Genomic DNA, 27,492 nt, shown 5'->3' with positions numbered 1-27,492 from the left:
GGTGGAGGGGAGGATTGTGATTGTTTTGGTATATAACTATAAAGCTAGAGACTGAATGGTGAATTAAAGTGAATGGACTAACGAGCTTGGTGTGCTGAGATTCTGAATTCCCGAAAATAGCCCTCGCTGTTCCTAGTTCTCTCCTGAGCCCCTGGGATGTATGATATTAAGGCTGGTCCCCTTAAATATCATACAAGAGTTTCATAGGAGGAAAGCCATGGACACATCCTCTCCTGGAGACAGCAACACCACATGTCCCTGTACTGTCCCTCCGCCCTCGGGGCTCTGCCTATGTGAGGGAACTATAGATATCACAGTTCCTCTCACTTGGGGACAGATGGTGACTCACTGGGCATGGGGAGGGTACATTCCCAAGCAAACAACCTGAGACATCAGGGACTAAGCTGGAAGTGGAAGTTAAAGGGAAGAGGAAAAGGAAGACCTGGTTTAGACCTGGCTTGTTGCAGGTCCTGGGTGGGTCTCAGAAATGCTACAGAAGCATGCTGAATGGAAGGCACAGGAAAGTATCAGCCCTATGCTGGGTATGAGTGGCACCCAGCAGGCCCAGAGGTCAGGGAACTTGAGCAAAGTAGAGCCACAGCCAGAGCAGTGGCCCTGCTGATTGCATAATCTATTATTTGTCCACAGCTACATTTTGTCCAGAGACTCTGGCCTGAAAGGGAACTAAAGAAAACATCCAGCAAGCACTGGGCAAGGAAGGCCAGCAGCCTAGAACAAGGGTGGCCCCCGCTGTGCCAGAGGATGGAGATACACAATGTATCAGCCCCCTTCAATTTCTCGCTGCCACCTGGCTTTGGCCACCGCCCCACAGACAAGGCGCTGAGCATCATCTTGGTGTTAATGCTGCTATTTGTCATGTTCTCACTGGGCTGCACCATGGAGTTCAGCAAGATCAAGGCTCACCTGTGGAAGCCCAAAGGGGTGATCATCGCCATGTTGTCCCAGTATGGCATCATGCCCCTCACTGCCTTTGTCCTGGGCAAGGTCTTCCGTCTGAATACAGTTGAGGCACTGGCCATCCTCATCTGTGGCTGCTCTCCTGGAGGGAACCTGTCTAACCTCTTCACCTTGGCCATGAAGGGGGACATGAACCTCAGGTAAGACTGAGAGATAGGAGGAAGTGTTTAGTGTGGGATGGAGAGCGGTGGAGACGTCATAATCTGGAGAAAATTGGGGCTGGGGCCAGGAAAGGAGGGAGAAAGAGTTGGATTATGGTCGGCAGTGGTAGTCAAAGGCTTATGCTAAGTTGGGGTAGGCTCTGGAGTCTCTTTCGGTTTAAGTACCAAGTGAGAAGTGTCAAGCTGGTCTAGAGGCATCTTAGACACCCCTGAACTCACAGAAGTGTCTCAAGGGTCTTCCTTTAAAGGAAGACAGATTTCAACCAGAGTCCCTGACAACTGAAGCCACCTGACTGTGACATGGTGTTGGCTCTGAAGCTGAAACTCTAGAAGGGGCATAATGGGTTCTGAACATCCCAGGGAGACCAAGGTGACCTGGGACCACATGAGCATCTCAAATTCCTGCAGAGAAGAGACTCCACGGACTCTCCGCCAGTATCTGGGCATCCGAGGTATGCTGAGACCCTTCACCCAGTTGTCAGATGTAGTGAGATTACATCTGAAACCCCCTCAGGGAGAATTGAGGTCCCAGCACTTGCTCAGGTTAAGCTGGGCCCCACTCAGTCCGACAAGCAGAGAGAAAGCCAACAACAGCCGAAGTTCAGAGCATCCTGACCAGACACCAGCAAGGTCCCTCTCCTGAACAGCCTGAGTCCCCGGGCGTGGTGAAGTTATCTGTCCTTCACACAGCATGCTTGGGCTGTCCACGCCATGGCTGAACTCACTAGCAGAAGCAAAGCCTCAGGCTTGAGGCAGTCTCCTCTGGATCTGTCCTTAGCGGAGATGTTCAATGTCAGGTGAAGCAGGGAAGCCAGAGCCTATCTCCTTGGGTCCATGTGCATCCTGTCTGTGACCGAACTTTACGAAGAAAACTAACCAAGAAGGTTCTCCTAGGAAGGCAAAGCGATACTAGTGAAATTGGGAGGGATAAGGTCTGTCACACCTCATGTGTCCCAAGAAATCCAGGCTAGACTTCAGTTCTGATGCAGAAGGAATTCGGGAGTCACACTAGTCAGAGAAGGGGCACTCTGAGGGAATCTGTGTACCTGAGGAAGGAGCAGAACGAGAATGAGGTGGGGGACTGTATGAAGGTCCACGGGTGGCTGCTAATGAGGCTTCTCCAACATCAGCTGCTCCATATAAGGTGGGTGGCCTCCCACTATACCCAGCCTGTGGTGAGATCAAGAACATGGCCCCTGAGCTCTGCTCCTCGCTCAGCCTCTGGTTCCAAGTTCCAGAGGCCACCATGGGTGTTGATGTGGCCACCTTCTGTCAAAGTCCCCTCCTCTGAAGCTAACCTGCACTCCTCATACACATTAACCATGCCTCAGACGCCACTGGCTGAGTGTGAATATCATCCTCATGCCCTGCTAGACTGAACCCCATTTGTCTTGAGAAGTTACTACATGCATTATAGCAATGGCAGTGATGGTGGGAACTAAACATTCTTTTCAACAAACTCAAATTTTAAACTTACTTAGTTTTTTACGTATATGGGTGTTTTGCTTGCATGTACAGTCTCTGTGCACTACATGTGAGCCTAGTGCCCTTGGAGGTCTGAAGAGGGCACTGGATTCCCCTGGAACTGGCATTACAGATGGTTATGAGCTGCCATGTGGGTGCTGGGAATCAAACCCACATCGTCTGGAAGAGCAGCCAGTGCTCTTAACCACTGAGCCATCTCTCTAGCCCCCAACAAAGTTCCATTTTATTCTAATATCCTTGTTGTCCACTGTATACATCCTGCACTGATCCCTGTTTTGGTGGCTGACATGGATGGGTACATATAGGAGAGAGTGCCGTAACTGACCACATTCACAGATGAGGAAACAATCTTAGAGCTTAACACCTTTGGTCAGGGTCTGGCTGCCTGCAGAGCTGGTATGTCTGCTCAGATGTTTTGCAAGCTAGCCTGTGCATTGGCAGATCGAATGGAGGCAGCCTGCCAGGCTCAAAGGCACTGGCCCCTCTGATCAGACATGCATATTATATAGGAGAGGAATCCACAGTCATCACAGTCTTCTGCTTTTTTTTTTTTTTTTAAGACACATTTATTTTTATTTTATATATGTGAGTGTTGTGCCTGCATGTATGTAAGGACACTGTGTGTATGTCCTGGTGTCCATGGTGGCCAGAAGGCTGCATTGGATCCCCTGAAACTGGAGCCATAGATGGTTGTGAGTCACTATGTGGGTGCCAGGAGTCGAACACTGGTCCTCTGGAGGAGCAGCCAGTGCTTTTAACAACTGAGCTATTTCTCCAGCCTCAAGATTTCTGCTTCTCAAGAGAAGATTGAACCTCCATTTTTAAGTGAAATCTCCAAAGTTTCAAACATCATCAAGTCATCCAAATGTATCTAAAAGGCTGTGTAAGCCAAGCAATGTCTAAGGGTCAGATGTGGCTCCAAGGTCTACTTTGAAGTCTCTCTTTTACCTCACCATGTCCCACTTAGAGTTAATTATGTAAATTATGAGACTCCTATTATTCTGTTTTTCTCACAGAAAACAGAAGTCAAGGAACCTACCAAGGGTCTCCTAAGAGCTGAGCAAAAGTTGTGTCTAGAGCTGGCTCAGGGCCCTCTCCCATGGTTTTTCTGTCTTCCAAATGTATCAATCTGAGGGGGGACACCAGACAGCCAGGCAGGACAGTCCTTCCTCAAAGACACAAGGGCAAGCGGAAACGCCTGGAGGAAGTGAGCTTGTTAGGAACAGGCTTGACTGCTACCCTCAGACTCTCCTGCTCCCTTTCACCTGCTGGTCCTCAAACAGCCCAGAGTCAGTGGATAGGAAGACAAAAGGCCTGGACACCAACCACCCTGAGTCCCTACAAGTTTCCCACAATGACACAGGAAGCCATTGGAATTCCTGCACATTTCCCATTTCACCATAATGACTGGATGGTCACTTCACAGTGTCCTCAGCTTGTGCCTCTGATCTTTCTATTCCGTTCAAGTTTACAGGTTAAAAAAAAAAAAAATGGGAGGAGGGGCTCTGCAATGCACTCATTCTTAAGCAAGAAGGGGCTGGGTGCAGTGGTGCATGTCTGTTAGCCCAGCTACCCAGGTGGCTGGGTTGCTGAGGTAGGAGAATGCTTGAGAGCCTATCTCAAAATAAAATAACTTAGAAGTAAGCGTGGTATGGTGGCACAGGCCCATGCAAGGCAAAGGCAGAAGGTGTCAGGAGTTCAAGGTCATCCTCCACCACACATGGAGTTATAGGTGACATCAGACCCTTGTCTGAAAAAGCAAAAACAAAAAAGAACACATATAGAAAGGAAGAATGAAAATACAAACATGCCATCCCACCATAACCAAAAACAAGGTCCACAATGTTGCCATGGTTCCAGTCTTAGGAGCGAGAATCTGGAGGTCCGGCTGGAGAGATGGCTCAGAGGTTAAGAGCACCGACTGCTTTTCTAGAGGTCCTGAGTTCAAGTCCCAGCAACCACATGGTGGCTCACAATCATCTGTAATGAGATCTGGCACCCTCTTCTGTATACATAATAAATAATAAATCTTTATTTAAAAAAAAAAAAAAGAATCTAGAGGTCACCTCCCATCCGGGTCCTTTAGGGTAAACTGAGGATCACAAAAGTCATAGATGCCAGCAGGTTAAGGATGGATACCTCTGACAGCCAGTCCCCAGTATCTATGATTGTGGAAGAAAATTCCTGAGGCTCTGAGACCATGGCTTTACACATCTCAGGAGACAAGGCACACAAAGTTCCAGAACACATTCTAGAACTCCTGACACAAAGCCAAAGCAAGCATGGCTTCTCTGGACATGAAGACAAACACACAGTTTGTCAGTTCTACAAAGAGCCCAATAGCTTGCACAGAAACCAACCCCCATTCACTTCTCAATCTCATCCCCTCCACCACACCTCAGAGAGAGTATCTCCCAGGACTTGGCTCCAGCAATTCCAAGGATATTTTTAAACTTTTTCATTTGTTGTTACTGTTTTATTTTGTGTTGTTTGTTTGAGATGGAGTCTCATGTAGCCCAGGCTGGTTTTGAACTCACTGTGTAGACAAAGATGACCTTGAACTTCGGATCTTCCTGCCCCTGCCTGACTGCTGAGATTACAAGCTGCCACCATCCTTCCTGGCTCTCTTGCTCTTTTTTTTCCCAATGTGTATGTGAGTGTGTCTATGTATGTGTGTGCCATGTATGTGCATGTACCTGCTGAGGCCAGAAGAGGACATCAGAACTCCTGGAGCTGGAGTTGCAGAAAGTTAAGCCACCCATTGTGGGCACTGGGAAATGAACTTGGGTCATCTGGATGGACAACAATCATTCTCAAATGCTAAGCCATTTTTCCAGCCCCTGGTGCTCATTCTCTCTCTCTCTCTCTCTCTCTCTCTCAAGATTTATTTATTTATGTATTATATACAAGAGTGCTCTGTCTTCATGCACACCAGAAGAGGGCATCAGATCCCACTATAGATGGTTGTGAGCCACCATGTAGTTGCTGGGAATTGAACTCATGACCTCTGGAAGAGCAGCTAGTGCTCTTAACCCCTAACCATCCCTCCACCCTACCCCCAGCTATCTTTTTAAACTATCACCACACATACATGATATTTTTAAATTATTACCACATGTACAAACAGATAATCTGCTGTATCTGCATGTTTTAAATTTGGTATCGATAGGTCATACATTTGGCAATTTGCTCTGAGAGCTGGTGTCTTAGCTTCCTGACCAAAAGCAGCTTGGGAAGAAAGGGGTTTATTTTACCTTACAGCTGATCCAGGGAAGTCTGGCAGGAACTCAAGGCAGGAGCTGCTGCAGAGGCCATGGAGCAGTGCTGCTCACTGGTTTGCTCCTCATGGGTTACCCAGCCTGCTTTCTTATAGCACCCAGGACCACCAGTCCACAGGGGGCACCACGCACAGTGAGCTGGGCCCTTCCATATCAATCCTCAATCAAGAAAATGTCCTACAGACTCGTCTACAAGCCAATTCTATGGAGGCATTTTCCCAATTAAGATTCCTTCTTCCCAGATGACCCGAGTTTGCGTCAAGTTGACGCAGATTCTAGCCAGCACAGCTAGGCATGTCAGTAAAAGACCTAATGTGTGTGCTTGAACTGCTGTGTGGTTTGCTGCACTTGCCTCTTGGGAGACATTCTTTGTTCCATGGCCTGCTCCTGCAGACAGCTCCTGTGCATGCTGGCTCCTGTTCCCAGGTGCGAGCGTGTGTGTAGTAGAAGCAGGAACTGGAGATCATGGGATCCACACCTCATCAGCAGGGAAGCTTCCAGAGTTGTTCCACTCACACTTCCTCAAGTGGGGAATCTGTTTCTTCCACATCTTTTTATTTGGAATCACCTGGCTTTGTCATTTCTGCCAACTGGTCCGTGTGTAGGCAATCACATTTTCACCTGGACTTCACGGGAGGTCTAGCACCTCTTCGTGGGTTAACTAGTCACTTGGGTGTCCTCATCTGGAAATGGGATGGACTGGGTTTCTATGGGGTTGTTCTGAAAGAACTTTTTTTTATTGGTTTGCAAAGTGATTTGAATGTATCTCTTCACAGTGTGGGACTTACATGTATATATTGATTAATGATGTCTTATTAGTGCTTTTAACTTAGTCAACTATGTACTGTTTTGTCTTGACTAGTCAGAGGTCTAATAAATCCTTTACTGTCCTATTTCCTATATTTCCTTTGAAAAATTTGAAAACAGGCCAGGCAATAGTAGTGCATGCCTTTAATCCCAGCATGCCTGGCAGATCTCTGTTGAGTTCAAGGCCAGCCTGGTCTACAGACCAAGATCCAGGAAAGGTGCAAAGCAACACAGAGAAACCCTGTCTCGAAAAACCAAAAAAGAAAAAAAGAAAAAGAAAAACTTGAAAACATTTGCCTTTCACATGGAAATATTTTTTTGTTTTGGTGTTTGTTTGTTTGTTTAGACAGGGTTTCTCTGAATAGCTCTGGTTGTCCTGGAACTCACTTTGTAGACCAGGCTGGCCTCAAACTCAGAGATTGGCCTGCTTCTGCCTTCCAAGTGCTAGGATTAAAGGTGTGCACCAACACCACCCAGCTTCACATGGAAATCTTAAATCAACTTAGAACTTATTTTTATAAGCGATCTAATCTTACATTTTCCATGTAAATCAATCTTAAGTACCATTCATTTTCTCCTCCAATACTGTCTAGTACCACTTTTCTTATTAGTCAAAGATGATTGAGCGTTTATCTGGACTCTAGCTTGTTGGTCAATGTGGCTGTCTTTCCATCAGTAAGTGTTCGTAATTACAGTGACTTTACAAGTCTATCTTCATGAAAATGTTAACAACTTTTCACTTTCTGGTCTTGCATTTGAATCTTAGGATCAGCTTTCAAATCTACAAAATTTCTAGAGTTTTGAAGAACTTTGTATTGCAGTGTGTGTGTGTGTGTGTGTGTGTGTGTGTGTGTGTGTGTGTGTGTCTGTGAACCACATGCCTGCCTGATGTCCTCTTTACAGAGTCAGATCCCCTGGAACTGGAGTTACAGATGGTTGTGAGCTGCCATGTGGGTGCTGAGAATTGAACCCAGGTCCTCCAGAAGCTGCCATTACTCCAGCCCACCAGCACTTACACATAAATTTTGCGACTATTTTGGCTTATAGTTCCAGAGGGATAGTTCTGTCCTAATGGGGACGACATCATCCAACTACAGAAAGTAGTAAAAGCAAACAGGAAGTGGTGCCAGGCTAGAAAACCTCAAAGCCCACCACCAGTGACATACTTCCTCCACCAAATCACTCCCTCCTACGGATCTATAACCTTCCCTAATCGCACCTGCCAACTGGGGACCAGGTTTTCAACTGCCTGAGCATACAGGAGACATTTCTCACCCAAACCACCTCGCCACCTTTATAGTTTTGTCTTCTTCCCATTCTGCCATGAGTGTAGCATAGCTCTTATGCCTTCCTCCATACCATATCATAGGATACTTCATAACTTCTTCAGTAAAGACTTTGTCATCTCCTTGAAATTTATTTCTAAATATTTTATAATTTTGGTTACAAATGCCATCTTTAAAAAAAATTCTTAAGGGGCTGGAGAGATGGCTCAGCAGCTAAGAGCACTGGTTGCCCTTCCAGAGGACCCTGGTTCAATTCCCAGCACCCGCATGGCAGCTCACAACTGTCTGTAGTCCCAAGTTCCAGGGGATCCAACACCCTCACATAGACATACATGCAGGCAAACACCAATACATATAAAATAAAAATAAAGCATTAAAAGATTTTTACAAAAAATTAAATTTTTTTCTAGTAGTAGCATATCTGATCCCAATTTATTATTTTACATTGCTCATGTGTTTATAACCCTGTTCTTTTTAGTTATAATGGAAAATTTCCTCTATAATCCACCAGTCCTTAGTAAAATTTAAAAAAAAAAATCGTTTACTTTCTCCTCTTCCTATCCACTATTTCTCTTGCAATATTTAGAAGAGGTGGTAACACGTTGTTTTATTCCTTTTATCACAGGAAATCTTTTTTAACTGTTTACCACTAGTTTAATGACAAACAGTAGGTATCACTTTCAAAATTAGGATTTTTCCATTGCTGTTATATACTAAACATTTTTAACATTAAATCTTGAACTTTTCTGTGCCTATCTTATTAGGGTTTCTCATATTGTGATATAATAACATGTCTAGCCGGGCAGTGATGGCGCACATCTTTAATCCCAGCACTTGGGAGGCAGAGCCAGGTGGATCTCTGTGAGTTCAAGGCCAGCCTGGTCTACAGAGTGAGATCCAGGACAGGCACCAAAACTAGAGAAAAACCTGTCTTGAAAAACCAAAAAATAAAAATAACATGTCCAAAAGCAACGTGAGGAGTAAAAAGTTTATTTTACTTATATATGCTCATTACAGCCATTGTTGAAGGGAGTCAGGGCAAGAACCTGGAGGAAGGAACTGAAGGAGGGGTGCTGCTTACTCAGTTGCTCCTCATGGCTTGCTCAATCTTACAGCATCCAGGACCACCTGCCCAGGGGTGGCACACACAGTGAGGTGGGCCCTCCAACATTAATCAAGAAAAGGTGATTTTATTTAAATCAGAATGGTACCTTCTTCAATAAAGCATATGGGGTTTGAAGAAGCTGGGCAGGCCTGTGTTTGTATCTTCTATCAGCCACTTACTATGTGCAATTTGGAATAAGTCAAAACTCCAGTGTTTACTCAGCATGTTTACTGCCCAAGAAATTGGCATAAGGTACGGGGTGGTGGTGGTGCATGCCTTTAATCTCAGCACTCGGGAGGCAGAGCCAGGTCGATCTCTGTTGAGTTCCAGGCCAGCCTGGTCTACAGAGTGAGATCCAGGACAGGCACCAAAACTACACAGAGAAACCCTGTCTGGAAAACTGCCCCTTCCCCCACACCCCTGCAAATGATATATGGTATGTACGCAGCACACTGTCTGGCAACAGAAGGGACTCTAACATCTAACTGGCTTCTTCGTTCTTTCCTTATCTCCCACTTAGCATTGTGATGACCACCTGCTCCACCTTCACAGCCTTGGGCATGATGCCTCTCCTCTTGTACATCTACACCAGAGGGACCTATGATGGAGATCTTAAGGACAAGGTGCCCTATGGGGGCATTATGATATCACTGGTCATTGTTCTAATTCCTTGCAGCATAGGAATCTTCCTCAAGACCAAAAGGCCACAATATGTCCCCTACATCATCAAGGTAAGAACTTGGGGCCCTGCTTAAATAAAGCATGGTAACTGAGCAATTACTACCATAGGCTACTTAGGAGAGCCTCTCTTTGACCCACTGGATGGTTGGATGCTGGGTCACTTGGCAAGGGCAATTCGTCATAGCATGAACACGTGTTAGATCAGGTAATCACATTCCAAGACGGAGCAGAGAGGGCAGCATAGGACCCTATCCCTTCTCAATACCATGTCCCCAGTGCCCTAAGAACCTTAGGGTAGGCTCCACACCCTGAGGCCCACAGTACTTTAATAGCATCACCCCAGGGACCGGCCTTTAACCATGTGGGGAGGTGGGTAGAGATTACTCATTCAAACCACAGCAGGCTTCCCTTATTACAAAGGTAAAATAAAGTCTATTCTTGGTATATCTACTACTTCAAGGGACTGTAACGTGAACAAATACTTTTAAAGAGTCAGGAGAAAAAGGGAACACAGAATACATACGTGTGTGTGTATATGTGTGTGTGTGTGTGTGTGTGTGTGTGTGTGTGTGTATACACACCTTATGGTATAATTAAAACTAGGCTTATAATCCCTCTTTGATGCTTAAAATTTCTGCCATACACTTGGAGGGCTGGCTGTTTCAGAGTTTAATATTTGAAAAAGGTAAAATAACACAAAAGAAATAAAGTCCAACAACAGCAGACAAGTCTGGCAGTCTGTAGGACTACTGAAGGCCAGACTGGTCAGCATTCTTGGAGGGGCCTGAGAGACCAAATAGAGAACAGAGGCCAACAGGGCAAACCTGGCTGACTAGAAGAAACTACGAGGAAGCAGAAACACACCAGCATTTCAAGGGAAGAGTTCACAGGTTTGAACAAACACTGTAGTAGCAGAGCAGGTACCATACCATTGCTTGCCCTTGGAAGAATGTGCAACTGGTCAAGTACCCATATTCCTCAACTTTTTCATGCTGGAGCTCAGCCCTTACCAGCCTCCTGTACACATCAAGTTAGGTCTAGGTGGCCAGCCAGGACCACACACTGAGACCGTCTCAAAAAAACAAGTAAACATCACACACAGGAAGAAAATGGAAACCAGAGAACCAAGTTGCAGCATAATCATTACAAAATAGCTGATAACCAAGATTTTTTTGCCATATATCTCTTTATTTAAAAGATTAAGAACAAAGACAAATTTACACATTTTTGTCATTTTAGAACATGCTATAAAGAGCATGGAAGAAAACTTACATCCTTGTTTCATAATGAAAACCCCGAGCAATCATTTCACCTGAACTTACCTACTAAATGTTCACAGTGGTGCATAGAAGATGGAACTATAAAGTTAACTTTAAGGATAAACACATGCCATTGCCCCCAATACACATTTCTACCCCACTCTCCTGGAGGAGGGGGCATGATGGATTTGCAGAGCTTATAATACTATTACACATTTCCAGAACTTTCCCATCTAGTTTCCAGGTCACACAAGTAAGCTGGTTTCTTTTTAGGGTTACACATCATTAGGAGTTAAAAAGTAGTCTACCTGGTACCTAGTACAACCGTCTTGTGTATCAGCTTTGCTTTTAATGACTGTTAGCTATTTCCAAAAGTCCAGTTCATCCTAAAATAGTTGTTCTCAATTTTCCTAATGCTGCAACCCTTTAATATAGTCCCTTCATGTTGTGGTGACCCCCAACCGTAAAATTACTTTTGTTGCTGGTTCATAACTAATGTTGCTACTATTATGAATCTTTGTTTTCTGATGGTCTTAGGCCACCCCTGTGAAAGAGGGTGCAACCCCGTAAGTTCAGACTGGCTGCCCTAAAATAATGAAGTCCTTCCCCGTAATGGAGGCTTGAGAAAAATTCCAAAATATTTTTAGGGACAGTCTTGTGCAAATATTTACAGACTGAAAATGCCATTTAAAAGTATCAGCTTCATAGGACCAGGGAATCTCATCTCTCCACAGCCTTAGCACATCATTGAAAATTTCACAACAGTCTGAGCTAGGTCAAAAGCAGCTGGCTATGCTTGGCTGATGTTTTAGTCATTAAAATATTAGCCAAATAGATGTTTTCTAGCTACTTACATAAGAAACCCAAAAAGATGGGAGATACAGACTTTATCTCCTTCCTGTCTGCTACCAATACCTGTGTCTCCTATTGCTCTGGGCCCAACCCCACCCTTCTAATTGTCTCTTGTTCTCATGTCCAGGGGGGAATGATCACCACTTTCCTCCTCAGCGTGGCTGTCACAGTGCTCTCTGTCATCAATGTGGGCAACAGCATAATGTTCGCCATGACACCACCATTACTGGCCTCCTCCTCCCTGATGCCTCTCAGTGGCTTCCTGCTGGGCTACGTTCTCTCTGCTGTCTTCCAGCTCAATCCAAGGTAAGTCTCTAGGGTTCCATTTATCTCAGAGCCTTTTTATCCCCCCAAGATCGGGTTTCTGTGTTAGCTTTGGAGCCTGTCCTGGAACTCACTTTGTAGACCAGGCTGGCCTCGAACTCAGAGATTCACCTGCTTCTCCCTCCTGAGTGCTGGGATTAAAGGTGTGCAACACCCAGCTAGCCTCAGAGACTTTCTTACAGGCAGAACACTTCCTGGAGTATGGTCAAGGGCACCAACTAAACAAGGACTTTGGGCAATGAGAAATACCAAGGGGCTGGGGGAAAGTTGAACTAATAAGAGTCTGCCCTCTCCCAGTGTTGAGATCCCTCATCCTGAAGCTGCCTGGCACTGGGCATAGCTTTAATGCCACTGCTAATACTCCTTGTCCACTCTTCTTGCTCTTCTGACAACAATGTAGAATGGAAGTTACACTATGGGGTACTCCAAGCTCGGGTCTTTAGCTGCAGTGCAACCAAACTCACAAATACAGCAAAAGAACAGTCAACTTGAGGGTCTGTGGGAACATCAGAGACCTGTTGGCTTAAATAGGTAAAATATTTATGTGGGAGTCTATAGCACAGTGGTTCTTAACCTTCCTAATGCTGCAACACTTTACCACAGTTCCTTGTGGTGGTGACCCCAACCATAAAATGATTTCATTGCTACTTCCCAACTGTAACATTATTGTTAGGAATCATAATGTTAATATGTGCTTTCCAATGGTCTTGGGTGACCACTGATAGGCATTCAACCCCCAAGTTGAGAACTGCTGCATTAGTACAATCTCCAACACTCCAAGAGAAACTCATTTTCAAAACAGACACAAAATCCACTATTACAGTCTTGATAAAGATGAAATTACTGTGCATGTACCACACAAAACAAAAGGCTGCCATAACCATAGTGCCACAGAACTACTAGTTCTGGGAGCCACAGATCACAATGGCCATAGCAGTACTCACACTACACTAAAGCTAGCAAATTACTTTAACACACTCTGGAATTCACTAAATATAAACATCATGCTTGTCAAACCACAAAATGCAAAGCAAAATTAGAGAAGTAAAGCTTTCAAAGATACACAGTGGGACTGACGTTTGCTTTTTAATGGCAAGTTCCAGAGCTATAAAGATATGTAAGCTATACACAGGTACAAGATGAGATCTGTGACATCTCAATCTCCTGCTGTCTAGTCAAATTTGCAACTATGTTATGTGCAACTACTGGCTCCCGGTTTTACTTATCTGCCAGTCACTTCCAAGTTTTAACTCAGCAATGCTATAAAAGAAGACCAATCAAAATTTCCAAACAATTCAAAAAGCCTCCTTGGAGCCAGATGGATGAATCTCAGTGGTAGTTACATGCAAGACCAAGTAGTCGCCAGCTTATGTATGTATGCACACACACAGCCTTTTATAAACTTTCTGTACCATTCAATCACCATCCTTCTCGGCGTTAGATTGGTAAGGAAGGAGTCGGGTGAACTTTTTCCAAACCCATGTGTACTTCAACCTGTTTCCTCCCACCGTCCTGTGCTGGATGTGTAGATCTAAAGTATCAGAAAGGGGAAGGGTAGGCACAGCAGCTACCAACTGTCTTCTGTTTCCCCACTCACACAGGTGCAGGCGCACTATCAGCATGGAAACAGGATTCCAAAACGTTCAACTCTGTTCTACCATCCTCAACTTGACCTTTCCCCCTGAAGTCATTGGACCACTTTTCTTCTTCCCTCTTCTCTACATGATTTTCCAACTTGCAGAAGGAATTCTCTTCATTGTTATCTTCCGGTGCTATGAGATAATCAAGCCTCCCAAGGGTAAGTACTGAATCATCTCCCTTTGAGTACTGCCACATTAGACCTGAGCTTCCAACGACAGGTTCCCAGCAGGGAACTGAACCAGGGTAGCAAGAAAACTATGCTCAAGATTTAAAGAGTGAAGGTCATTTCCATCAGTAGCACTGTCTGTAGTTGAGAAAATCAAGTTGTGGAGTTTCTCAAGTGACAATACGAGACCACTTCATCTAAGACAACCTTCACTATGATAGGACACAACTACCTTGTACCTAAGATATTTCTAGGGTGTTTGGGAAGCTTCAGCATTCTTACAGTATTCCGTTTTTTATAACCAGGTCAGAGTCCTATTACCCTAGTGCCTCCATAGAAAAAACACAAGACAGTCCTAATGCAACAGAATCCAAAGATTCCATTCTGGTTACACAGTAATTCAATCAGACTTCTTAAATACATAACTGATATGATTTGTACTGATTACACAAATCGGACACTTTGTTTTTTGAGACAGGGGTCTTCTATGTAGCCCTGGCTGTCCTGAACTTGCTCTGTAGACCAGGCTTGCCTCCAACTCTGAGATCCACCTGCTTCTGGATTAAAGGTGTTGGGAATAAAGGTGTGCTCCACCACCTGGCTCAGAGCATTTTTTCGTAAAAAGTTCAGAGCAAGTTTATTATATTCAGAACATAACTGAACCTCAAAAAAGCCCAGAGTTCCTCAAAGTGCTTCTGAATGGATGGAGAGGCAGCTGAACAGTAAAGAGCACTTGCAGGGGCTGGAGTAATGGCTGAGCAGTTTAAGAACAAATGGTTGCTCTTCCACAGGACTCAGAAGGCAGCTAGAGGGATGCCCTCTTCTGGCCTCCACTGACAGTGCAGGCAGTGCAAAGACATGCAGAGAAATACCCATATACATAAAAACAAATCGGTCTTTAAAAGTTCATTTAAATTGTGTGCATGTGTACATGCACATAGACACATGTAGTCACACAGCTTAGCAGTGAGCACCTTTACCTGCTGAGTCCTCACCAGCCACCAGAGTACTCGTTTTTTTGTGGTACTGAGCATTCAACTGAGTAGCTCATGTGTACAAAGTAAACACTCTACCCTCAATCTTCATTTTCTGTATGTAGCTCAGGCTAGCCTCAAAGTGGAGATTCTCCGGTCTCCAAGTGGTCACCACATTACAATTCATGTACCATGTCCAGGACGTCTATCTTTCTAGTAATGGGAAATCAAACTGCGGATGTGGCAGTTTGTGGTAGAAAAAGCATTCCGCCATCAAGTTACATCCCTGAACCCTCACAAATGTCTTTGTAACAACAAAAAGCTCAACACTGCTTCATAACATCTATTTCCCTGAATTTCCCATTTCTTCTACTGCATCACACTTTCAGTAAAACCAAAGCTGAGATTCTTCCTAGACCCCAGGAATTGTGATTTGCACCTCAACAGATACCAAACTTGGCCTGGTAGAATTGGCCATTATTATATGAGCAAACGCCAACTTTCCCTTTGCAATTAAAATGTAATCCTGGTTATCAAGAAGCCAAAAAAAGGAAAGCAAAGAGCTGGTCACACTACAGAACCACTAAAACCTTTGGTTTCAAAACTAGCTGGGCAAAGAACCTAAGTCTTGAGCCTCTCCTCTAAAAAACTATGCCATTTATTACCCAGTGGGTAACACTTTCATAAACAGTGCAGGGGATGGCACTTCTAGTGCCAAGAATTAGGTTCCAGGCTTAGAGAGCTGTGGTTCCAAAAGACCTGTAATAACCTTCAATGTGAGACTCTGGATTTTCTGTCAAGACCTTGAAAAGGCCAATTTTGAAGACCAAGGTACCAAAACTGAGTGAGAAGTTTGACCCATTTCTACTGAAGTGGGAGAGCATGGAAGAGAGACCTTCCTGACTCCTGTCTTCAAAGTTTCTCACTACTCCACATAGGGTTTAAAAAAGGAAGGAAGGAAAACTACCCGGATTGAGGAAAGTAGGGGTTGGCAGTCTGAGACATCTGAGCAGATTCGCCTAAAGTTTCTTCCTGCTTTCCCTTCCCTCAGAATCTGTCTTTACTTACCTAAACCCACCTTTTCTCTACTACTTTACTGTGAGTTGTTACAGTGATGAAAAATCTGCACAAAGCATCTTAAGTGCTAACGCATTAGGGATCTCAAAGAAAAAACCAATCTTTCATTCTAAAAGGATTGAGATGGTAGATACAGAGCACCCTCTGGAGTTCCTGTGTTCGGACAAGTTTGTGTGTGTCTTAGTTTCTTCTCTACTGCTGTGATGCTAGACACCAGGCCAAGGCAACTTACAGAAGGGTTTACTGGGAGCTTACAGTCTCAAGAAGGGAGCACGGCAGCTGGCATCACCCTGGAGCAGTAGCTGAGAGCTTACATCCTGACTCACAATCAGGCAGAGAAAGGCTAACTAGGAATGGTGAGGCATGAAGGGCTTCTGAAACCTCAACAGCCCACCCCCAAGTGACACACCCAACAAGGCCACCCCATCTGATCCTTCCCAAACAGTTCCTCCAAGTGGAACCACATTCAAATACAGGAGCCCATAGGGGCCATTCTCATTCAAACAACCACACTATTACTCAGTCGTTCTCTATTTTAACTTCACAGAAAAAACGCAAGTCATCTACAAGGCTGCTGCAACTGAAGATGCTAGTCCAGCTCTGGAAAAAGGCACCCACAATGGGAATGTTCCTTCTACACAACCTAGCCCTTCCCCCAATGGACTGGATTCTGGTCTGGTGAAAAACTAGAAGCAGCAAGAAAGAACACCAATCTTGCCTGAATGTTTGTGTAGCACTTCCGGCAAAACCTAAGCTAGAGGAGCAATCTACCCAGGAACCCTCACCCATCCCAACATGGAATTTGCTATTTGTTCAAAAACTAAGAACTGGGCAAAGTGGTTCATGTCTATAATCCAGAAACACAAAGTCGCTGGGCAGTGGTGGCACACGCCTTTAATCCCAGCACTCGGGAGTGAGTTCGAGGCCAGCCTGGTCTACAAAGCGAGATACAGGACAGGCGCCAAAACCACACAGAGAAACCCTGTCTCGGAAAAAACAACAACAAAAAACTCTCAAAGTCAACCTTAAGGTTCAAAGCAAGACTGTCAAACCAAAAATACTCTTCAGTGGCTATGAACACTTATGAAGGCTGCACTCACCCCCACCACACACACAGCAGTATCTGATGAGCATTAATGTCACTATTAAACATCCACAACTTGTTTCAAGTAACTCGAAAGGAAATAAACTGTTAATACTAATAGTTCTAATTTATGAAAATTCTGATCTTAATTCTTTTTCCCTTTGCCACATGACTTGTTTTCAAGTTCAAATCAATACCAAGTACACAAGTGCCTGGGCAGTAGTGGTACACATTTTAATCCAACACTCAGGAGGCAGACCTGTGAGTCCCAGGCCAGCCTGGTCTACAAAGAGTGTTCCAAGACAGCCAGAGCTGTTACACAGAGAAACCCTGTACCCTGTCTCATAAAAACAAAATGCACAAAAGCAATTAAACAGGACAAAATTGCCACCCACTACCACCATGAAAGGGTTTCAAATATCAGAAGCAGAAAAAAGCCAAGTAGCAAGCCAGCACAATTACATTTGATGCCCATTCTGTCGGTTTACCTGTGAGCGGCATTAGGCGCTCACTTTGGAGACGTATACAGAAAAATATTTAAACCCTCGTATTTCCTCTATACCTGAACATTTTGCACTTTTTACTACACTGCAAGATGAACAAACTACCCAAATCATACTGTTGAACATGGTTAGCTATTTTTTTTTTTTTTTTTTGCCAGACTGAGGACCAAATCCATGGCCTTGTGCTTGCTAGGCAAGCGCTCTACCACTGCCTAAATCCCCAACCCCGCTACTTTTTTTATTTACCAGTAATCAGATATAACTGAAGCCATATTAGAGCACCTATTTGGCAAAGTGGCAATATTAACGTATTAACAAGTATTCCCAGGACCAGAACAAGACCGACTATTTGGGTTCATCTTTACCATGTTTTTATTAAAGAAAAAAAAAAAAAAAAAAAAAAAAAGAAAAAAAGCATGGTGGCATATCCCTTTGAAGCACATACTCACATGCCTGCTATAAAGCAGCAGGTGGTTTGCCCTCACCTCAGGTTTGAGGTCAGCCTCAGCTACACAGTACCAGGCAAGCCCAAGTTTTGTTTTTTTTTTTTGTTAGGTATGTTAGAGCAATCTAACACCAGCAATTTGGGAGAGGACACAAAAGAATGACAAGTTGAGGCCCTTAGCTACACAGTAAGTTCAAAGCCAGCCTAGGATATAAGCCAGTATCAACTCACCACAAAATACCATTTTTTAACTTGGAGGTTCATCGATTAACAACTTCTCTAACATCCAGCTACCACTGTGCAAGGTGTGATTATGTGCCTGGTCTACAAAAGCTAGTTCCAGGAAAGGCACAAAGCTACACAGAGAAACCCTGTCTCGAAAAAAACAAAAAAAAAAACAAAAAAAAAACAAAAAAAAACCCAACAACAACAAAAAAAATTTAGCATTCAGGAAAGGCTGAACTGGGACTTCAAACTATCCTTAGAAATAGATGAAAGAAAACTACTAGTCCTAAGACTTCTAAAGCTGTGTGGCACAGATTTTAAGTATAACACTCAAGAGTCAGTGGCAGGTGCATCTGAGTTAGGCCAGCACATAGCAAGCCCCAAAACAGCCAGGCCCAGACAGTGAAGCCTTGTCTCAAAACCATCTCACTGCCTAACTTCTCAAATCTCAGGTCTTGGCGTTCACTTCACCTGATGCAGTTCTTAGGAAAGAGGCTAGGTTCTGTCAGTGTTATGGCAACAGTTCCCTAAGTAAACAAGCATACCACTAGTCCTAGATCTAGCCTGTTGTAAGGATCAGCTGTACTTCATGGTCATTCTTATTGGAACTAACAAGTAACCAGCCTTCCTAACAAGGCTTACCTTTTCCCAAACTTAGTCCCAAATGCCAGCCCTCACTCCCAATCTCCCAATTTGCAGAAGCAAACAAGCTCATTTTTCTACTTCTATTCCATATGGCAGGAATGAGCATGCTCATCTAGTCCTGAGGCATCACTGGAACTACAAATGCTGGATCCTAACAACTGACCCCTTAACTTGTTGTTTGAAAAGCCCCTAAATTTCCTGTATTTCTTATTTTTATTTTTTGAGACAGGGTTTTTCTGTGTAGCTTTGCGCCTTTCCTGGAACTCACTCTGTAGCCCAGGCTGGCCTCGAACTCACAAAGATCCACTTGGCTCTGCCTCCTGAATGCTGGGATTAAAGGCATGCACTCCCCACCCCACCCCACCCGGTGTAAATTTCTTAAGTGGTAATGCAGTTTTGAGGATTCACTCAAATACTTACCAACCATCTATAATGAGTGGTGTGTGTGTGTAAAATGAATAAATAAATCTAAAAAAGACAACTAACTCACAGGGCAGCTCTCACCCACTCTCACAAGGATAGACCTAAATGACTTTACCTATTCAAACTGGGCTAGAGGATGGGTGGCTAATTCCAGTAATTGGAAACAGGCTAGCCTGATCTACAAAAGTTCCAGGACAGCCAGGGGGACATAGAGAAACCTGTCTCAAAAAAATCTAATACATGTATATATATAGTTTTGTCTCTCAGAACTAGGCCCAGCACATGAAAATCCCTTAAGCCCAATCACTGAGAAATTATACTATGACCATCCTAACTGTGTTACCTGTCAAGAATCCACGACAACACCTGCTCTGGATCTTACTGTTTATCAAAAGCACTGCCCTTTCTGCTCTTAGGGTAAGTTACCTGATGGCAATACCAGTCAGGTGGCAATAGGAAAGCATGGCAGGAACAGAAATAAGGTTAACTGCCATTCAACTTCATTGTCAGTTTTCAACTTAGCCCCCTTTTTACTAGCTTCAAACAGCGAGTTTATTTTGCTCATAAAGCCCATACCACACTACTTCAGGGTTTTACATGTGTAGTGTTTTAACTTACAATACACCAAATGGAATAGAACAATAAACCATACAGGACTTCTTGAGAGAAAAAGACCAAAAGCAGTTGTATAATACTTGATATCTTTTATTATCAATAACAAACAGCTGCTTTAACGTCTGTCTACAGCTGCTAATGGGTGAGAAGACACCCTGACCCTAACAAGGAAAACTCTTATTAAGCCTTTATATACAAGCAAATTAGAGCTCTTTTAAAGTGTCCAAAGCTATTAGTTTAATTGAGTAATTAAACTAATCAAGTTAACATATCTGAACAATGAACTAAAATGTTCAAAAGTTTTTCTAGTACAAAAAATTAAATGCTTTAGTTATAAAAGAGCTCTGTCAATATACACAAACTATATACTTCAGACAGTCACAAAAGTGTGAGCAGAAGGCTTATCAAAAGACATTTAATACAATTAATTAGTTTTCAACATCCCCTTGGTGGTCCACATCTACAAAGAAATCCAGCCCAACCCCTTCCAAACCCACCCCCACAGAAAAGCACATACTTACCAGAATTTTTAGCAAGTATGGTTTGGGAATTTGTTTTGTTTTGTTTTTTTAAAAAAAAAAGGCCCCCAGGGCAAGTTATTTACAGTTTAATTGCCACTGTCAACTGATCTGGACCTGGACCGAGATCGGGACCTCTGGCGATCCACAGATGCTGGAGACTTAGATCTACTGGAAGAACCACGTTTCTGGCTCTTCTCAGGCACAGGAGATCTACTACCAGAACGGGACTTGCTCCGGCTCCGGCTCCTGCTCCTTGAGCGGCTGTAAGACTTGCTCCTACGGGAACGAGATCGGCTCCGGGACCTAGAGGAACTCCTGGTCCGAGATCGTGACCTGCTTCTTGACCTGCTAAGAAAAACGGGGAGGAAAGAGACAAGAAAAGACAATCAACCTGTATGACAAAGCTCTAAAAGTCAGTTAAGTAAAACTTTTGGTTTAGAAGAAATATTAATAAAGAGTACCTGTGCCTTTTGCTTCCTTCAATTAATTTGATTTTTCTCCCGTTAATTTCCTTTCCAGAAAGCTTTTCAATAGCATTCTTTAAGTCACCGTAAGAGGCAAACTCAACTACCCTAAAATGGGAGACAAAAAAATTCCTTTAAAGCCTATGTATCCAATAGCCTTGTAGACTGTCTACACAGATCAAGACAATCACTAAGTCCATTCCCTGCTCACCCATTATTGCTGATATACACACTCCTGAGGCAGACAACTGTTTCTGGGGTGTCTTCCCATGTGTTGTCAAACGTGCAGCAGTATGCCAAGACCCTACACTAAATGGCAGTATCAACAATCCCTTGTGATAAAACCTGTCCCAGAAAAACTACCACAATCAAGCACGTACATGCATATTTTGGATCCTAGCAATGCCACAATGAAATTGCCAAAGTAAGTAAAGGGCTCAACTCCAGTGCACACTCACCCTTCATTTAGTTTAGGCCGATGTGCATCCGCAAAGGTTACTTCCCCAGCTTGTCTCATGAAATCTTTGAGATCCTTAACACAAGACAATTATGTTAAGGAGAGAAAGGGCAAAATGACAGACAAACAACCACATGGTATAAAACAAGACTACTGAAAGAGAAGTTGTTAGATAAAGTACAAACATGGCATATACCACACTTGTATTCTATCAGAGTTCAAAAATTATGCCAGGGCACGAAATAAGCAAATAGCATATTGCTTTTAAGCAAAATGCTAGAGGAAAATTCCAATTTTTAACATTCTAGTATTAGTTTAACTGAGCTCAGTACAAAAGGGGGAAACAAACAAAAAAACAAAACAAACAACAAAAAAAAAAACAAAAAAGGAACAGTACATGTTTTAAAGACTAGTTTTATATTTATAAAAAAAAAACATTTACAAGACACCAGTTATTTTGTGCCCCATATGTCATTAAAAAAATTTACTTTACCTTTATTAACATTTCCCTAGGCTAGTCAAGCAGCAAACCATTAAGCGGTCGGAGAAACCTTCATGACATAGGCCCGACTGGCTCTTCGCCACCCACTTGAAGGATACTACCCAATCGATGGAAGCCTTTCATCGCACAGCCCTCCCTATTAGCAGACTACTGGCGATGCAGACATGTTTTACTCTTGTGCAGTTACCAAGGACCACTTTACTGCGATCAGGATTCCAACGACCAACTAATTGCGTATCTTTCAACTCTTTCGACCAGGACCTCTTATTCGGAAGCGTTACAGGAAGACAGCTCTCAACTTAGGGATCAGATCACGTTATCAACGTTCTGGGATCGCTGCAACCCGGCACTTCAAGTAAGTGCACCGATTACGTCTAGACCGGCAAACACAGATCTAGAGGTGGCCAACTGATCACTGTAGGAGCTGACTGGCAAAGTCAACCAGGCCCAACCAAGAGTGACCAAGACAACGATTAGGATAACCCACAGGCACTCCTCGTCATAAGGCCAACGACACAGATAGGCTGGCAAATAAAGGGTTTAATATTTGGTTAAAATTGATTTTTAAAAACATTGAAAAAATAACCTCAAAACAATTACATTTGATCACTAATATTAAAATCTGAAACATCCCCCAGTTACAATTAATTAAAGTTTAAAAGTATAGTTCAATTAAATCCATTAATTTAAGATAAAAGTTTTAATATATTAATAAAACATTAACTACCCATTAACATTTTAAATGCCACATTAAAATAACTCAAAACTGTATTTCAACAAACCTGCCAGCTGACTCTTGAGGATAAATTCTCAACTATAAGTCGATTTTCTGTTCTTACAGGGGGAGCATTTCTGAGGAAGAAAATAAGCAGTGTCAGATGCTATGTGCCATGACACATTTTACTGCCCGGTTTAAGCAGCCAAACACTGATTCAAGCACTTCCATCAAGTTTCTGGGTTCTCAGTATGTGAACATGTCTCAGAACGATATACTGCTAATGGTTCCTATCCAAAACACTAGAGGCCATTTGCCCACCACATACCGTCTATCATTTCGTGGTCTTCGACTACTAAAACGGTCGGAGTATCGTCCTCTTCCTCGCCCACCTCTAGACCGAGCACGAGCATGTTCAATTGTAACTCTATGAAGACATGTAAAATGCCTATTACATGCTTATACTACATACAAGAGCACTTAAATACTACACAGACAGCTTGCTCCATTACCCTGGATAAATTAACTATAAACTGATCATGCCTACCTTTCACTGCAAAGTTCTTTTCCATCAAGTTCATAAACAGCATCATCTGCATCCCTTGGGTCCTCAAATTCCTAAAATTGACATTACAGTAAGGCACTTAGAGCTTTTGGACATGCATTCTACAGAGTATTAAAATCATGAACAGAGTTAGAATGAGATATACCTTAATCTCAAATACACATAAACCTAACCAAGAGGTGACTGGAAATGGGTTCCAACCAGTCACTATTTTTAATCCTTTCTTAATAGAGCTCACTCACTCAAGGGTGCGTTGTTTTTTGTTTTTTTTTGGGGGGGGGGGGATTTACACATGAATTCAATCAGCTTAAAATCATCGCCCACATCACAAATGCTCTACCTGTTTTTGTTTTTCGAGACAGGGTTTCTCTGTGTAGTTTTGGAGCCTGTCCTGGATCTCACTCCGAGATCCACCTGCCTCTGCCTCCCGAGTGCTGGGATTAAAGGCGTGCGCCACCACAAGGCTCTACCTATTTTTTGTGTGTGTGTTTTGTTTTGTTTTTCCGAGGCAGGCTTTCTCTGTGTAGCCCTGGCTATCCTCAACCCACTCCTTGACCGAGAAGTCACTCAGCTCGAAAATACTCACCACAAACCCAAAACCTCTTTTCAGATCAATATCTCTGATCCGTCCATAACCCTTGAAGAATCGTTCCACGTCTTTCTCCCTCGCTGCTGGGTTTAGTCTCCCGATGAACACTCGACAGCCACTCATGATGCCCGGCTAGTGCTTCCTGTTAAAAGACAAGTCAATCAACCGAGACAGCATCAGTGACCGGCACAGGGGGACACTTACTTAACAAGAGCCCGACAACGGTTCCCAACTACTACAGCCGTCGTACCGGGCCCCTCACACTCCAAACTCAACTCCTCAAACGACCCTCTTCCCAGGTTCCACGCCACTGCCGACCGCAGCGCCCGGTGGCCGCCTTTCCCGACTGCGCAGGCGCGCTCCGTTCCCGGCTGCCCGGCCCCCTCCCATCTGCCGCAGTTAGGGAACGCCGAGAACTGCGGGCGAAGCCGGCCCCGCCCTCCGCCGGGCCTTGTCCAATAGGAGCCGGCCGCGCACGCGTCGCGGCCTCCCCGAGCGTCACAAGCCGGAATCTCGCGACGCCACCGCCGAGCTTGCGCAGTCGGCCACGGGCGCGTTCGCTGCACAAAATGGCGGCGGCCGAGTCCGCGGCGGGGGAGGAGCGAGCCAGCCTAACTCACGTCCCCAGGCCCCCGGAGCGCCGTGCCTGCCGGCCAGAAGGGAAGCCCTGGCGGCCCCGGGCAAGGCCGGCTCCCGGCGCACAAGGCCGGCCAAGAGCACCTAAGGGAGGCGGGGAGAAGCGCGCGGCTTCCCCCTACACACGCCGCCGTCACCTCCCCCCCACGCCCGCCCTTCCGCCTTGTGTCCCCCTCAAGCAACACCCAAGGGGAGACGTGCCCCAGCGCCCACCTCAATCAACTGCGCTCTCTAGACGCCGTCCTCCGCAAAGAGCGAAGCCCCGGCCTGGCACTCGCGACCCGAGCGGCCATGAAGAAGCCTCGATCCGAGAAGCCTTGCCCTCAAAGCGAGCCACTCACCTACCGGACACGGTCTTTGGCGGCTGAGACCCGGAGAGGTCCGTAGTCTGCGACGGAGCTGTCTGCCTCCCTACAGACCCGACCTCAACTCGTCTACGTCTCTCCACAACTGACGCACTTAGCAGCTCGGGCGTTGCACAAAATGGAAGGGACGTGCCGACGTCACTTCCAGGGCGGTCCCAGAAGCTCGGGTGCCGCCCGGTTGGAGCCAAGAACGGAAGTTTCCGCAGAGCCGGAAGTCCCAGTGGGGCGGGGTTTCCTTTCGGTGACACCCCCTCCCCCCAGGCGGCTGCGGCGGGTGGTCTGTGGGTGGAAGGGCGTGCGAGGGTCGGCAGCGTTTGCTGGGCACCTCAAAATACACTGTGACACGACTTTGGATACAAAAAGATGTATCCATGCCGGGCGGTGGCGGCGGTGGTGGCGCACGCCTTGAATCCCAGCACTTGGGAGGCAATCTCTGAGTTCGAGGCCAGCCTGGGCTACCGAGTGAGTTCCGGGAAAGGCGCAAAGCTACACAGAGAAACCCCGTCTCAAAAAAACCAAAAAAAAAAAAAAAGAAAAAAGATGTATCCAAAGCTTTTCTTAGCTACCTCGAAGGTTACCAGGTTAAAAGAAACCCAGGCTTTACAGAAACACCCGTTTGTTTTTTTTTAACTTTATGCACTTTTAAAAAATTCATTTACGGGGTTTGGGGATTTAGCTCAGTGGCTTGCTTAACAAGCGCAAGGCCCTGGGTTCGGTCCTCAGCTCCGGCCAAAAAAAAAAAAAAATTCATTTACGCCGGGCGGTCGTGGCGCACGCCTTTAATCCCAGCACTCGGGAGGCAGAGGCAGGTGGATCTCTGTAAGTTCGAAGCCAGCCTGGTCTACAGAGCGAGATCCAGGACAGGCTCCAAAAGCTACACAGAGAAACCCTGCCTCGAACAACAAAAACAACAAAAGTCATTTACACACTGTCTCATTAAGCAGCCCTGGCTAACCGTGAACGCAACTGAAGTCCACCCGTCCCCGCCTTCAGTGTGCTAGAATTAGAGGTCTGACCTACCAGGCCTGCAAATTGTTCTTAGCAAAGTGCTTCAAGGCGAGAGTGTTCCTTGAGGCTCAAAAGAATTCCTCTTTGAGTGCTGGGGCTTTTGTTTGGCAAAGTCTAAGGAGCTGAATGGTCTTCTGTTAATGGAGGGATCTTTACGTGATGAAACAGTGAAATTGAGAATGAGGGATAAGAAACGCTCCTATAGTGAGTGAAGCCATAGTGCCTCTCTTGGACTCGGCTATAGTGAGTGAGGCCATAGCTGCCTCTCTTACTCGGCTATAGTGAGTGAAGCCATTAGTGCCTCTCTTGGACTCGCTTATAGTGAGTGAAAGCCCATAGTGCCTCTCTTGGACTCGGCATATAGTAAGTGAGGCCATAGCCTCCTCTTGGGACTCGCTATAGTGAGTGAGGCCATTAGGCCTCTCTTGGACTCGGCTATAGTGAGTGAGGCCATAGTGCCTCTCTTGGACTCGGCTATAGTGAGTGAGGCCATAGTGCCTCTCTTGGACTCGGCTATAGTGAGTGAAGCCATAGTGCCTCTCTTGGACTCGGCTATAGTGAGTGAAGCCATAGTGCCTCTCTTGGACTCGGCTATAGTGAGTGAGGCCATAGTGCCTCTCTTGGACTCGGCTATAGTGAGTGAGGCCATAGTGCCTCTCTTGGACTCGGCTATAGTGAGTGAAGCCATAGTGCCTCTCTTGGACTCGGCTTGCTGGAAAAAATTTCAGCTGGCTAGCTGGACTAGCAGAATCAACGAGTTCTGAGATCAAGTGAAAGACCTTGCCCATGTAAGATGGAGAGTGATTGAGAAAGATACATGAGCTTCACCTCTGCCCCACACACAAGCAAAAAGGCATACAAGTGCATGTACAACACATGCTGGAGAACACTATGTATCATTCCAGAAATGCCTGGGGGAGGGGACAACTATTTATAACCTGCATTTTTTTAAAATTTGTTTTTGTTTTTTACTCCCAAGACAAGAGTTTCTCTGTGTAGTTTTGGAGTCTGTCCTGGAACTCACTCTGGGCATTGGTGGCACACGCCTTTAATCCCAGCACTCGGGAGACAGAGGCAGGAGGATCTCTGTGAGTTTAAGGCCAGCCTGGTCTACAGAGGGAGATCCAGGAAAGGTGCCAAAGCTACACAGAGAAACCATGTCTTGAAAAACAAAACAAAACAAAACAAAACAAAACAAAAAAATAAAGTGTGCCACCACCACCTGGTATAGACCCGTGTTTGTATGAACATTTTTCTCCCCCAAGTCATTCTATAGGTGCCTGGGCATCTTTTCCAAAGACGTCCAAGCAAATAACATATCTTTACTAGAGGAAAAAAGATGCAGAGATCACAAATTAAGAGGAAGTTTATTATCCACACATCACAGATCTGCTAGCCACCCCCTCTTCCCAGAAATGGGGTCACACTTCTTGAAGCTGTAGGGAGTTGATTAGAAAGCTTACTGTAGCTAGGCATGGTGAATAAGCATGCTTTCAATCCCAGCGCTTGGGAGACAGGCAGGAGGTTCTCTGTGACTACATAATGAGTTCCAGCCAACGGCAGCACCAAGGGAGAGGAGAAAGACGAAATGTGTTGATATGTTAAAACCACATTATTTCTGAGTGGTGCAGACTCAAACTCAGGGTCTCACACACA

The 27,492-nt window shown here is 44.9% G+C and overlaps 2 protein-coding genes across 7 annotated transcripts; one reads left to right on the top strand and one right to left on the bottom strand.

Moving 5' to 3' along the window:
• The first annotated feature begins 762 nt into the window (after window positions 1-762).
• Window positions 763-16,764, top strand: Slc10a1 (solute carrier family 10 member 1). Its single transcript, XM_036206338.1, has 5 exons — window positions 763-1,118; window positions 9,621-9,831; window positions 12,020-12,198; window positions 13,818-14,014; window positions 16,622-16,764. Exons 1-5 carry the CDS (start codon window positions 763-765, stop codon window positions 16,762-16,764), a joined length of 1,086 nt encoding a protein of 361 aa, XP_036062231.1.
• A 3,322-nt stretch (window positions 16,765-20,086) lies between these two features.
• Window positions 20,087-24,953, bottom strand: Srsf5 (serine and arginine rich splicing factor 5). 6 transcript variants are annotated; one of them, XM_036206385.1, is made up of 8 exons: window positions 24,677-24,953; window positions 23,825-23,969; window positions 23,221-23,291; window positions 23,002-23,100; window positions 22,741-22,810; window positions 21,458-21,531; window positions 20,997-21,107; window positions 20,087-20,883 (listed from the first exon to the last, which is right to left on the bottom strand). In XM_036206385.1, the coding sequence occupies exons 2-8, from the start codon at window positions 23,948-23,950 to the stop codon at window positions 20,622-20,624; spliced, it is 813 nt and encodes a 270-aa protein (XP_036062278.1). In that variant the 5' UTR covers window positions 23,951-23,969; window positions 24,677-24,953; the 3' UTR covers window positions 20,087-20,621. The 6 variants fall into 6 exon arrangements, with proteins under 6 accessions (XP_036062278.1, XP_036062281.1, XP_036062280.1 ...); XM_036206388.1 differs by having other exon boundaries at window positions 20,087-20,880; XM_036206387.1 differs by having other exon boundaries at window positions 24,805-24,953.
• Window positions 24,954-27,492: the final 2,539 nt, after the last annotated feature.

Source organism: Onychomys torridus, chromosome 14 (assembly GCF_903995425.1).
Source record: "Onychomys torridus chromosome 14, mOncTor1.1, whole genome shotgun sequence".
Lineage (NCBI taxonomy): Eukaryota > Metazoa > Chordata > Mammalia > Rodentia > Cricetidae > Onychomys > Onychomys torridus.
Note: the sequence above shows the minus strand (reverse complement) of the source record. Positions and strands in the feature narration are given on the sequence as shown.